At 40.5% G+C, this 14973-nt stretch overlaps 1 protein-coding gene across 1 annotated transcript; it reads right to left on the reverse strand.

The window, feature by feature from the left end:
- Positions 1 to 687: 687 nt before the first annotated feature.
- Positions 688 to 9620, reverse strand: BET1 (Bet1 golgi vesicular membrane trafficking protein). The gene is made up of 4 exons (XM_030307965.2): positions 9450 to 9620; positions 5446 to 5570; positions 2843 to 2899; positions 688 to 1293 (listed from the first exon to the last, which is right to left on the reverse strand). Exons 1-4 carry the CDS (start codon positions 9466 to 9468, stop codon positions 1138 to 1140), a joined length of 357 nt encoding a protein of 118 aa, XP_030163825.1. The 5' UTR covers positions 9469 to 9620; the 3' UTR covers positions 688 to 1137.
- Between the last annotated feature and the right edge of the window lie 5353 nt (positions 9621 to 14973).

Below are 14973 nucleotides of genomic sequence, written 5' to 3' on the forward strand. Positions count from 1 at the left end.
TATATTAACTTTTCCTGATTTTGTTTGGGATCTGTTTTCAGGACCATGTCTCAGATTCTATGTAAAAACAACAACAACAACAACAACAAAAAAACAAAAACACTTGAACAAAGAGGCAACAAAGACAATATATTTCATTAAAAATTTTATTTTTAGAGCCCATCAATGGGCAAATCCCAAACAGTAGCAATAGAGTATTTAAGAACATTTTAATATTTCTTTCTATCCATCTTTGTTTTCCTTTCCACAAACAAACATACTGGATTAAAGCAATACTCTTAACCCCAAATTCAATGCCTGAGTACTTTCAATATCTATTTTGAACACATAATAAAGCAGAGGCAGTTAATTTTATTTCCACTCGGAGCTTAGCAATTACTTTAGCTTCACATTATTCTATCACAAATTATAACCAAATGGCCTACCTAAGCAGCTAAAATCATAAAATTATTATAAGCCAAGTCAATGGTATGTATAAAGTTAACAAAAAACAACTAGACTAGTATACATTTGTTTTGGGCCCTACAAGAAATATGCCAAAATAACAAGCTTTAGTAAAAGATGAGGTCCTTGGGCAGAGGAGAACAAGAAGTCGTATCATCAAAAATTTTGAGGAAAACTTAGGTAAGAGGAAATCAGCCTATACTTTTAACCAAATGAAGGAAGAAAGGGGAATACATTATCAGGGTTGATGACAACTTGGGAAAAGACATATAGCATTCAATCACAAACTTGTTCACTACCTCAAGAGCTCAACATCAGGCTCTCCAGGCATTCTGTTATTCTCCCACTAAGTTTCTTCACGGGAACATAAACCCACATTTATGCTAACAACAGAGTATTATACGGCTATTTAATCTGATGGCAAACAACAGGAAAAAAAATTCTTAGGGCCAGACTGACTTCAGCCCATCTCAGTACCCCTGAAAATAGGGGCAAAAAATTAATCATTAAGAAACAGTATTCAAAGAGTACTGTATTACCTAATGTGATTTATAAAACAAGCACAATTCTGTAATCGTCAATGGAAAAAGTCTTAATATTTGAAAATTAGGAATGTTTTGATGCTGATTTTTTACCAAAATGGTACTCCAAACAGTTAAGTTGGAACAAATCCCAAACTCACACTTACTTGCATCACCTCAGTTTAATAATCCAATAAATGACAAAAAAGACAAACAATGAAAACAGCATCATATAGCACAACAGCTTTGTCTGGCTCCCTCTAGATAAAATCTTCAGTTTTCCCATAGTTTTACCTAGAAATCCAGTTGTAGAATCAAACTGTGAATCCTATGAGGAGAAAGGGAAAACAAAATAGTTAGATTCTAATATTGTACATATGCACATTTAAGTAATTGAATATACTGTCCTTAGAATACATTTTTAATGAAATTTTTAGTGTTTAATCAATTCAGGAGCCTGTTTATAACTTGGGTAATCAAGCCTGATTACTCTGTGCAAAATAGAGTAATTCTCTCAATGAATAAAAAGCTCTTTCACTGAATAAACATTTCTTTCAGCATCAGAGTAATTCAAAATCCCAAACTATTTAGGTCTTTTTCCAATTGTGTGAATTAAGACACTAATAATAAAGGTAAGTAGTTTGTCTACTATCATACAGGTGTTTGATTCTCAGTTTTTGTTGGGGCATTGCTCTCAAAGGGCAAATGGTTGGTTGCTTTCAGTAATTCAGTACGATAATTCATCTAAAGTTTAATATGGTTAGCAGTTAAAGGTACTTTACTTTTAAGATTCTTTAATTCAGATAGCTGACTTTGAAGTACAGCAGAGTTTATTAAAAGTTAAGAGAATATCATGTAAAGGCAGGAAATTGTGGTTAAGACTCCAAATATGGATGGGGAAAACTACCATATTAAAACATAGTTGGAAACTGGAAAAGTCCTAAAGATGAGAGGACTAGGTGTAGATTAGAAATACTGCACTTTCACAGAAATCTCAGTATCCTAAGATGTAAAGGCCCCAGCAGAATGACAGCATTTGCACAGTTCGGGCTCTATGTAGTTCAAGCACTTTAGATCTATAGCTCTTCACCAGGGTTATGTATCACAATCACCTGGGGCACTTCTTTTTCCAAAATACATATATGTAGGTCCCTCCCCCTAAAATTCTATTTAGGTTGAGAACTAGCATAAACACTTACAGAAAGTTCCCCAGTGATTTGAATGTGCAACCTCCATAAGAACATTGCTTTCAATGACATATTCATTTCGGAATAACACAATTTTAGAAGCAAGTGGAGAAACTAGGGAAGGTCTAGAGAAATTTGACATTCGAAATAAATATTAAAGAACGGAAAGAGGTTCTACAAAGAAAGGTATATGTTGCTGAGCTCCCTTAGACTGGAGAGATAAAAGGCTCTGGGATGTTACTATGTTCAAATCTTATTGATTTGTTCAGAAGTGATCCTTAGGAGATCAAATAGAAATAGGCTCACATTACATGAAAGACAATCAATTGGATGGATATGAAGTGCTTTTTGATTACTTGGTAGTCAGTATCCATTGAGATCTCCAAGAACACTCAAAACAGTCATTTTTCCTGAGTCTTTAACAGTGTTTTAAACATAAGATTAAAAATACAATGGCTTCCACCTCCTCCTCCTACTCACAGTGTGTTAGGGAAGATGAAAAATGCAAGAATGAATAAACCTATTAGTTATTTCAAAGCAATGAGATACAAATAGGCCGGAATCCAGAACTTATGATCTCTAGATTAATTTCAAAATGGGTAAGAGTTAAAATGATATTATTCCTGATTAACAGACTAAATTTGAGAATATTAGATCAACTTTCTTACATTTAAAGTCACAACCACTTACCATTTCAGCTAATAATTTATTTTGATGTTTAACCTCATGGCCTATTTCAATGGAAAGCTATTAAAAAAAAAAAAAGACACATGCATTATTACTCACATAATGGCATTTAAGTGTTATAGAGTAAAATGCCATTCTAAGCATACACATTTTCTCAAAACTGTCTTTTAAAACTATAAACTACATATAGTTTTTTCTGATAATTTTTCCACTGACATTAAAGGAAAATAAATTTAGAATTTCTACTGTTTCCCAACTATGGATATTGTCTCCCTGCTCTTCATTTTGATTTCATTTTAATATTCAATTCCATCTTTTAATTTTGGTACACACTTCTCTCTGGTTCTCTTATCCTTGCATGCTTTTTTCTTCCTCTCTTTATATTATTCATACAACAGCATTTATATGTATATTTTCTTCTTTACATTTTAAGAGATATATATATAAGTACCTATATTATCAATTCAAATCTACATGGGACATTACCTTGAATATATGCCTAAACTAGTTATTTATTCAGATTCTTTTTTAAAAATGTTCATTTGAGAGAAAGAGAATGAGCAGGGGAGGGACAGAGAGAGAGAGAGAGAGAAAGAGAATCCTAAGCAGGTTCTGCGCTGTCAGCATAAAGCCCAATGCAGGGCTCGGTCTCAATGAAGGGCTCGGTCTCATGAACCATGACATCATAATTGAGCCAAAATCAAGAATAGGAGGCTTAACTAAGTCATGGGGTGCCCTATTTAGATTCTAAAAGTTTTCCTTTAAAGTATGACAATAAACTGGAAAAAGATTGACAAGTTATTGTTAAGGCTCAGCCGAGCCTTAAAAAAATACAATTTAAGTGATTATGGCTGTTATTCAGACCAAAGCCTATTCAATACTTTATATGACAAATTCATTAAAGGCTTCACTTCCAAGATATTTGGATAAATTACAAGCAACAAATGAAAATCTTGGCAAACCATTGCAAATATTGTTCTCAACTTCTCTTGTGTGGAAAGTATATGGGGTGATACACAAAATCACACTAGAATTCTATAGATCAGAACATGAGCTTTTTCCCCAAATTTAACAATCCAGAGATAATAAAGCAACTATAAAGCCAAATAGCCCAAATCACCTAACTACTTTCTACAACTGTCATTCATGACAAGGAAAGAAATTTCCCGGGGGGGTGGGGGGAAAGCTTTATTCCAATAAGGAGCTAAATTATCAATGTCAGAGTTAAAAATAAATAATTCTTAATTCTCTATCAATGTTGATTTTCTAAACTGTTAACATTATACAGTATTACTTAGTTCGTAGATCAACTCTTTTTGATCTAATATGACTTTGAAAACAACACTCTTTTCAGAATGTTATTAGTATCCAGGCTGAACACAATTGTATTTTCCAAAGACTAATGAAATACCAATTAAGTTTTAGCAACATGAGTTTCTACTGAAGGCTCTATGAGTTTATAGCATGTTTACTGTAATACAGAATCAATTACATACACTGTTAAAATCATATTTTTGTAATTCTTTTACTTAACACATGTTAAACTCAATACCACTGATAACGAATTATGCTTAGGTGCTGTGTTAAAGATAAAAATAAAACCAGAAAACTCTACATTCTGGTAAATTTCTTTTACATACAAATAATCCCAATGCAGATTCCTATGCAATACATGCTGTAGAAATGGTGCAAACTGTCTTATGTTCACAAGGAAAAGAGTTACTTTTGATGTGGTAATTAGGTAAAGCTTGCAGGAAGGAGTGCAGAGAAGTGGAGCCTTTACTATTAAAGGCTTTGGCCAATGTAAGGAGGGAAAGGACACCTCCCCAGTAAAGGGAGAGTATGATCAAAGATGTGGGAGTGCAAGTGACACCATGCACAGGATGAGAGATTCTCTAATTTGTCTGGCAGAAAACATATACACATTCCAGAAGTGTAGGAGATAAGGTCTGATAAGCTGTGGATAATCTCTAAAGGAGCCATTTAACCAAGCTACAGAGTATGGATTTTATTCTTACATCATGGGAAGGCACTGAAGACTTCTGGGAGCAAAGGATGCAATTTTACAAACACTCCAAAAAGATGGCGGAACATGCAAAAAATGAGGAACAAATAGGTTACGAGGCTCTCTCCATACTTTGCCTACGAAAACCAGGGGATAGTATCAGGAAGAGAAAAGTAGAAACAGAAAGAAGGAAGCACAAAACTCAGTGACTAACGTGATGTACAAAGATAGAAACACTGAGATGTGTAGCTTAGTATACTAGAAGAACAAAAGTCAGGAGAAGAACTGCTTGGGGGTGGAAGATGTACCGCTCTGAGACATTACTACAGACAACATATAGTACTGTAGATTTACACACACACACACACGCACACACACACACACAGCTAAAAAAAATAAATGTACCATTATGTTTTGATTTGGCCACACTTTTAATCTTCTATTCAAATCATGTTTAAATTTTGAGTGTACTTTGACCTCACTGAACTATACACAACTTGGGTAACTGAATTCCTCCATATGATACCAACAAATAGTTTATAAGTACATATGTATACATAAAGACACAAATTGGAAAGTATATCATCTGTTACGTACTTACAGATTTTATAGCAGTTACTTTGCTTCTCAGACTTTCAGTGAGTCTCTCATTTTCTTCTTCACAGGCACTGTACCCACTGTTAGCATACCCATAGTTCCCATAGTTGCCTGGAGGTACTCCTTCACCTGCAAGGATCAGAGTCACAGTATAGTTGTAGCAAAAACAAGCCACCTTTGAAGCCTTGATAGAAAAGAACCAAAAAAGACCCCTGGAGGGCGTTGCAGACCACATATGTCATAACATTCACACTTCAAAGGAATTTTAAAAATTAATAACCAAATGGAGATCAGAACAATTCTTTTCTAATGCCCTTTTAAGCAAAGAATATTCAATTTGTTTTATACTTATTTATTGATTGCTTATTAATTGCCCACAAGACACTAAAGTAGGCACTGATCTAAAAGGATATTCAGGATACATTCCCTCTCCATAAAACTACAACTTTTAAAAAGGATCTAAAAGTAAGTCTCAACTATCCATTGAAGAAGCTTGGCTACGAAGGGAAAGGGAGCAAGAGGATAAATGTAGCAGGAAAGAGCTCATGGCAGAGGGAGGGTCCTTTATTTGCATTTCTTTCTTTTAAATAGAAGAGAGAACTTATGGAAAATAACTTATGGAGAACATTACCTGAGAATTAAGAGGGGAATTCATTCAACAAATATTTCAGAAACTTCCATGTGTCAGATCCATTGTTCTTTCTAGGTACTACTTTTTGGAGCTTATCGTCTGTGGAATTGCACTTCAGAATACACAGTCCCAGCTACTACCTAATAAAGTACTTGATATTCACCAGGCAATCAAATGGGTGGAGTGAGCCTGAAGAGTGAATCTATATATAAATATGCTAAAGGATTGAGAGAGGAAAGCATAGTTGAGGGTCTTATTTAACCACGTTTTCAAAAGACAGTTGATACAATCAGTTTTCTCAGTAAAGGAAGAGCTAAGGCTGTCTTTAAGGAACGGTATCATTTGGAAAAAGCAGTAAGGAGAATAATGAGGGAAAGTGACTAGGACTACACGGATCCTAGGGTGAGAAAATAATCCTGGCCGAGGCAACACACTGTGGTGGTTTCAATCCTCCTGAATGTGTGATTTTTCTGAAGAAGGACTCATCAGCCTGAGTTAGCCCGTGAGAACCTGCATCGTTGGATTGATCAAGAATTTCATCAAGAGATTTACAGCACTGGGGCTGAAGAACAGAGCTCCAAAAGGCCGAGACTGCTTGACAAAAGAGAGGTTTAAGATATGGAATATGGGGTCTATACTGGACAGGAACTGAAGTAGTTACAATGGAGAAATGAGGAAGGGATGATACAGAGACTAGGTCTCTATAAACTCAAAGAGTAGATGGGGCAACAGGGACAGTAAAAGATGGAAGGGTAGGAAGCAGCAGTCAGTGCTCGTAGTTGAAGGATGGCTGAAGTGTAAAGTGGAAGCTCTTTCAAGACACAGCAGGAACCTCACTTTCTCTAAAAGGTAAAACTCCCTCTGAATTCTTACAGCTCTTGCTGTACATAACAGTAATATCACACTCTAGATAGTTCTACAAGGGCAAAAACTAAATTTGTTTCACTTATGGCTATATATCCCCCACAAATGTGTACACACACACACACACACACACACACACACACACACACAGATGCACACACACAAAGGCACACTCAATAAATACTTGAATTAAATAGAATCTGAATTCACTGTTATTCAACTTTGAATGAGCCTGCCTTTCTCAAGAATGGAATCATAAACTTCTTTGAGGGCAGAGACAGTGTACCATACTTCTATATCCCCTGTACCTAATGAGTACTTTATATGCAGCAGACACACAATTTCCACCACCACAGAAACCACAACAAAATGTTAAACAAGTGTGTTCCAGGGTAGAAAGATTTGCATTTCCCAAATTTTCCCTCAACTGCTGACACACCATCCATAAAACTCTCCAAATATAGTATGAAAAGTTGTAGGAAAGCTAGTGAATGCCAAAGGTCATCCTTAGCCTTTGTCCATTTAGATATATGCTACTTCTTTTGGGTAGTTTCTATCAATAACTGAGCCAAATCATTTAGAGATTCATGTGAAGTGTTCCACATGAATATCTATCAGCTTCAATATTTATCCCAAGTTTAAAATTCCAGGCCAATACACACTGATACAAAACAACACACAGAATTTAAAAAAATTACAATCACAGCACACCAGTGTAAATGATAACAATAGACACTTAAGTAAACGTCTTGTCTTTCCACTCAACTACAAGGGAGCTTCAAAAACAAAACAAAACAAAAGCTCTATCCATATCCATCCTAGAGATTCTAATGTAATTAGTCTGGGCTGCAGTCCAGGTATCAATGCCTTAAAAGCTCTCCAGGTGATTATAATGTACAGTCAGGGCTAAGAACCACAACTTCTCAAGTCACTTTGTTTCCTGCAATTTAAATGATGGCACACTGCTGCAAAACAAAAAAACAAACAAACAAAAAAAAAAACCAAAAAAAAAAAAACAAAAAAAAACATTCAAAGGGCCCAAAGGACCTATTGCTGAGATCCAAACTCCTTAGCCGGCACTCAAAAGATCTCCTCAATGTGGTTCTGGTTCCATGTCTCCTACTTCAATCAAACTGGCTTAATGATAACCCTTAAACACGCTATTCATAATTCTAGTCCTACAACTTTGGGGGGGGGGGTAGGAATAGGGGAGGGGGGAGTCTGGTTTCCAACTGGAACTTGCCTGTCTCACCCTCCATTATTCAAGCTCTAGTGCCAAGTTCTGATATCTCCACAAAGTATGCAGTGCTCTATCTCTGAAACCTCTGAGACACTAGCTGTAGAACTTATTCAGTATTTGGATGCATAGTTATCACTTATACCATAATTTATCTTTGTACGTGTTCCTACTCACCATCTAGACTGGAAGCTCTGGGAGCACAAACAGGGCCACAATTAACTGTACACTTAGAGCTTACTCAAGTACACAATAAATGTCATTAATAATGATAAAAAGAAAAAAAATAAGCATATAAAACTGTTCAAGATTAGTTATTTTTCCCCTACAAATTACTTGGCCAACTTTCTATGATCCAAGTATTCATAAAAGCTGTATTTTTCAAAAGCTCTTCCTCATACAATTTTTTAATCAATGTATACGTCTAAAGTTACTGGAAAATTTCACTAATTTTAAATACCTGGCACTTTTGAAAAACTTTTTTTTCCTCTAATTGTAACAACTGAAAAAAGCAACATTCCCTTTTTTCAAATATTCCATGTATTTTCTCAGGTATACTGTACCCCGATTTAGCAGGTTTTTTAAAAAAGTATCTCTTACTAGAGAGCTTCAAAAACCAGAAAATGCTGTTTTATTAGCTGTGCGTTATAATGGCCCCCTTAAAAGTCCTTGTGCTTGGTGAACCTGTTTCCTAAGTTTTCACAGTGGAGCAAGACTCAGGTAAGAAATGTTCTGGATAAAATGGCCTTTGCCCCCAATGTTACACACTACAGTCTTTAACAGTAACGACATGTACGTTTACCTTTGTAACTCACTGTTACCAGTTTGATATGATAGTGTGCTTCGCGTGCAACATTCATTCTTCAAATTTCGCTTCTGAAAAAACTAACACCCAGGACGAGTACAGTACGAGAAACCGAAGCCGGAATTCGGGAAACCCAGCGGTTTTCATAATCACTCTGACAGTCATTAACAATTAAAAAAAAACAACCTTGACTATTGAGTTGGCACCTGGACATACCCCACCCCCATTCCTCCGCTACTCTATAAACCTACCATTCAAACTTAGGACTGAACCAAACTAAAGAAAACCTTTTGGATCTGGGACAAATGGTGTGTTTCCACTCGGCACCGCCTCCAAAGACCCTTCCAATACATCCTGTTTTCTGGCCCAGATTCCAGTGACATAAGACCGGTCCGGTTTCCTTCCACATCCCCGCACCCAGTACGGCCAGTTCTAGGGCCCCCGAACTTCGAACCTCAGCCCTCTTCTTACCCAGGCCTGCACGCCTCATCCTGCCACAGTAGGGAAAAAAAGCAGAAGGAGGGGTGGGTAGAAAGGAGCCACGGCCCCCCCAGACGGCGTCTTCAGAACCAGGGCCGGAAGAAACACCAAGTTCTTTCTCCAAAGCGCCACGACATCAGTGGACGCTAAACAGCGCGCCGGCTGATGGCGTCACCCAGGCACTTATCACTGCCCTGCGAGGCGGCTTGAATGGCATTCTGGGAAATGTAGTTCACCGTCGACACAGGTAGTAAAACAGCCTGGCGTGAACCGGGCTGCTAGAGTGGGCGTGGCTTCCGGAAGAGGCGCGAGCGCTGGGGCGGCTCCGACTCAGGTTCTCAAGATCTGGGTTTTTGCTGCTGGCCTCGCGGCTTCCTGGACGTTACTCTCAGCTTGTTGCCTACCGAGTTGAACCCCGTTGATCTGCCCTTCTCAGACCTTGAGAGGATGGTTGACTCATCTTTCCTGATTCCTCCTCTTACTTCCTCTGACCTCTAGAGTCAGTTCAGGGAAAGTCCAGGAAAACTTTATTCAAGATAATGATCTCATACATAAGTAATCTGAGACCCACAGAAGGAAAGGAAGAGGGTAACAAATTTGTGCTGGGTCACACAGTAGTTAGAAAAATCAGGTCACTTGGAATAGGACTCTTGCTTGGAATAAAGTGGTTAATAAAAGGAACCTGGTTTCCGGAGGCACTAATAAGTTAGTTACCTGTTACTGGATTGGTTGCATTTCTAGAAAGAACATTGGCTATTAGTTGTTGAGGACCAAAGGACCCCTAAACTCTCTCCCACTTAGATCTTTCTAACGTACACAAAGGATATTGAGATACATTGCACATTACCATGTGTGAAATAGTAAGGGCTTAAGAGCCTGTTGGCAAGGTTAGGGGGGTACTGGAATCCGGGTTAATGTTGCATCCACACGACTCCTGAAACAGAATGCTATGGGAACCAGTGACAGTCACAACAAAGTTTATTGCAATGAGAGGCAAGGCAAACTGATCGGTCCCGACAGACACTCTTGACCAGAGTGTGGTCCCGAACAGCCGGGGTACAGGGTTTTTATAGCCGACCACATCGTCTTATCACCTGGGAACAGAACAAAGCAATAGTTCCCAGGTGGAAACAGTTCAAACAGGCCCTTGCCCCAATCCAAACACTAATCACACCCCTTGATTGATAGGATAAGGCTGTTATCTCTTAACCTATAGTGTTAAAACAAAACTCTTATTTCTTAAGGCTACAGGTTAGCCCTACACTACAATTTAACCCTTACATTTCCCCCTTTTCTTGTCCGTGAATCAATCCCTTGATTCATCACTAGGAACTAAGGGGACATAGTTGGACCTAATCATAATTTTTATTTCACCAACTTGCCTCTTGACATACTGTACTAACCAATTGATAATGCATGGGCCGATAGTTAACCCAAGAAGTAACAACAGTAGTGGCCCAGCTATGGCGGTGAGCAGCGATGTGAGTCAGGGGGACCAAGAGTGATACCAATTATTGCTGGCCTCCCTGGCACGTTCCATTGCTCTAAGATTGTTCCTTACCAAACTGAGAGTGTCTCGAATTCATCCGGAATTGTTGGCATGACACAGTATGCACCAACCCTGCCCTTGGAGGTCCTCTAGGGTTAAAATTGGTCGCGAACCCCAAGGGCACAATGACATCATACATTCGGAGGCCCCAAGTGTGCCCAGTATCTCAGAATGAGGAAAAAATAGATGAGCTGGTGTTAGGTTACATTTTCCTTGGGCCTCACATTGGGGGTTCGGGGTTCTAAGGAGAGTAATTAGGGGGTCAATGTCCCGTCCTGTTAACCAGGGGGCTAGCATCCCACAACCCCATTTGGCACAGTGGTATTGACCCTCTCCTTCACATTCATTTTTTGTCTGCATCTTAGCCAAATTTTGCTCTAGTGCCCTATTTCCACATCCACAATTGTTCTCCCCAATGTTTCCGAGAGCTCTTGCCCAGGTTTGCAACCCCCATTCTTCTCCTACCAGGTCACATAGGTCAAACAAGAAACAAGGCATAGTACGAGAGGCGTTAGATGTTACCACCTTCCCTGTGACAGTGTCTCTGAGTTCCCATTGGTATGGCTAAAAAGACAAGGGGTGCAGTTCCGCACAGTCTCCCAAGCTTATTATACAAACCCAGACTATTATTCCTTTTAACCTTCCATCGCTGTTCATTCTCTGGTCCTGTATCAGTCCTGGGTGTTCCCACCTCCGCGCAGTTTTTCTTAACCTGAGAGTAATGAATCCAGGTTTGGACATCGTCTATCTTCATGGCCATTGGTGTAGTCAGGATCACAGTGTGTGGTCCTTTCCAGCGTGGCTCCAGGGGTTTAGGCTCGTGCCTCTTGACCCAAACTAAGTCTCCTGGTTGAAAGGGGTGGGGAAGAACAGGAGGATGGGCAAAGGCTTCTTTCAAGGCATTAGTTATTTCCTTTTGTACAAGATGCAGGGCCATGAGTGAAGCCAACAAGTGGTCCTGTTCTAGCTGTTCCTTTATGTCATCCCCTAGCCTCAGCAAGATAGGTGGACGTCTGCCAAATAAAATTTCATAAGGGGACAATCCCTTGATAAATGGAGTACAACGTGCTTGCAAAAGGGCAAAAGGCAGAACATCAACCCAATTTTCGCCAGTCTCAAGGGACAATTTGGTTAAGGTCTCCTTTAGAGTCCAATTCATCCTGTCTACTTGACCCGAGCTCTGGGGTCTATATGAGCAATGTAATTCCCAATCTATTCCCAATGCTTTGGCTAGACCCTGCAATATCTGTGCCGTGAAGGCCGGACCATTGTCCTATCCTATGCTCAAAGGCAGCCCGACTCTAGGAATTAGTTCATTTAATAATTTTTTAACTGTCACCTGAGCCATTTCTGATTTAGTGGGGAACGCCTCAACCCACCTGGAGAAGGTGTCCAAAAAAATCGAGCAGATATTTGTATCTGTATTTCCCTGGTTTAATTTCAGTAAAATCTACTTCCCAAAACCGGCCTGGCTCAGTTCCTCTATCTCTTTTAGCTTCTGAAAACTTATTTGCACCGCGATTTACTTGGGCGCAACTTACACATCTTTCAACCGTCTCCTCAATCTCTTTTCCCAGCTCTTGCGCCCTGAACTTTTTCTGCACCAATTCCGCCATCTTTGTTTTTCCCAGATGAGTCCCTTGGTGGAGGAGATGCACCATGCGTCGCCCAAGTGACGCGGGTAAGCGTATCTTACCTTCAGGATCCTGAAACCACTTTTGGCCTGGTATCATACTTCCTCCTTTTTTTGAAATCCACTCCACATCTTTAGGAGTGTAATTGGGCTCCGGTGGAAGCAGGGGGTCTATCAAGATCGGTAGTGCCAAAGCACTTTTACTTTCAGTTAGGGCAGCTTTCCCAGACTGCCCATGTCAGCTAGGTGGTTTCCGAATGCCTCTAGGGAGTTGCCTTTTTGATGTCCCGGGCAGTGAATGATTGCGAGACTTGCAGGTTAGATGGCTGTTAGAAGGTCTAGAATTTTGGCTTTATTTTTGATGTCCTTGCCCTCCGCTGTGAGGAGGCCACACTCTTGATAGATGGACCCGTGCACATGCACAGTTGCAAAGGCATAGCAGCCATGTGTATAAATATTAACTGGCTTGTTTTTACCAAGTTTCAAGGGCTTTAGTTAGTGCGATGAGCTCTGCGCATGGGGCTGAGGTTCCTGGGGGAAGGGTCTGTTGCCATAGAACCTCACGGTTTGTCCTAACTGCAGTACCGGCATGCCTTTGCCTTTGAAACACAAAACTACTGCCGTCTGAAAACATGTTGATATCAGGATCCTGTAGGGGAATGTCCGTGAGATCGGAGCAGAGGGACGAAACTGTCGCTAAGGTCTCTGGGCAAGAATGTAGAGGGGGACCTAGTCCCTTGGGCAGCAAAGTAGCTGGGTTTAAGGCTGTGGGGGCACAAAAACGTATTGGGGCTGGTCGAGCAGCAATGCCTGATACTGGGTAATCCGAGCATTTGATAGCCACCGTTCTGGGGGAGCCCGCAGTAAGGCCTCCTTCATGGGGCACCGTAACAGGCAACATCTGTCCCAGGGTTAGTTTATCTTGGTCTTTGACTAGTAGCACGGTGACAGCGATCTGTCGAACGCATGTGGGCCACCCGGAAGCAACTGGGTCTAGCCTTTTGGATAAATAGGCCACTGGTCAGCGCCAAGGTCGCAGGTGCTGAGTCAGAACTCCCTTGGCTACACCCCCTTTCTCAGCTACAAACAAATGGAATGGCTTAGTGGGATCTGGCAGGGCCAAGGCCAGTGGGGTCATGAGAGCCTCTCATAAAGCTTGGAAGGCTTTAGTTTGAGTCTCCCCCCCATGTGAAGGACTCCAGAGATTCCTTGAGAGTGGCATACAAAGGGGCTGCCAGTTCAGCAAAGCCAGGTATCCATAGTCTGCAGTAGCCTGCTGCCCCCAGGAACTCGTGAACTTGTTTGCGAGTTTTAGGCTGAGGAATATCGAGTATAGCATGAATTCTTTGTTCACTGAGATAGCGCTTACCTTTTTTAATGTTGTAACCTAAAAAAGTGACCGCAGTGTGACAGATCTGCGCTTTTTTGGCTGATACTCGGTATCCCAGTTTTTGCAGAAGACTCAAGAGCTCCTTGGTGGCACTCGGGCATTCTGAACGAGAGGGGCCACCAGCAAGATATCATCAACATACTGCAACAGAGTTCCCTGCGGCTTGGAGATTCAAAATGGTTCTAAATCCTGGTTCAGGGCTTCATTAAAAAGAGTAAGAGAGTTTTTGAATCCATGGGGGAGTTGTGTCCAGGTGAGCTGTCCAGCTTTTCCCTCTTCAGGATCGGTCCATTCAAATGCAAACAGTGGCTGGCTCTGTGGGGCCAGCGGGATGGCAAAGAAGGAGTCTTTTAAGTCCAGAACTGTATAATACACCTGAGAAGGGGGAAGCAGACTAAGGTGAGTATACAGGTTGGGTACAGTAGGATGAATATCCATTACTCTGGTGTTTACTGCTCTCAGGTCTTGAACTGGCTGGAAATCGGATGAGTTAGACTTTTGGACAAGAAGTGGAGTATTCCATGGTCACTTGCATGGGGTCAGAATGCCCGAGCCATGCAAACGCTTGATGTGAACAGCAATTCCCTGCCTAGCCTCCCGGGACATAGGATATTGTTTGTCTTACTGGAAGCGCAGACACCTTAAGTCCCACAATTACCGGGGCTTGATGAATCACTAGTCCAGGTGGATTGGTCTCGGCCCATACCTGGGGAAAGTCCGCCTGGAGACTTTTAAGGAGGGGATCGACTGTGTGAACATTTTCATTGGGCACCGGGGTAAGTAGGCCCTCTTCCCCAAGTGGCACAGTCACCATTACTATTGTTGGGCCATCCTGGCCGACTTTAACACGCATACCCCCTTCAGTGAATCTCAAAGAAGCAGTTAGTTTATGTAATAGGTCTCTACCCAGTAATCCAGGGTAGGGACATTCAGGCATGATTAG

The sequence above is a fragment of the Lynx canadensis genome, chromosome A2 (assembly GCF_007474595.2).
Source record: "Lynx canadensis isolate LIC74 chromosome A2, mLynCan4.pri.v2, whole genome shotgun sequence".
In the NCBI taxonomy this organism is placed as follows: Eukaryota; Metazoa; Chordata; class Mammalia; order Carnivora; family Felidae; genus Lynx; species Lynx canadensis.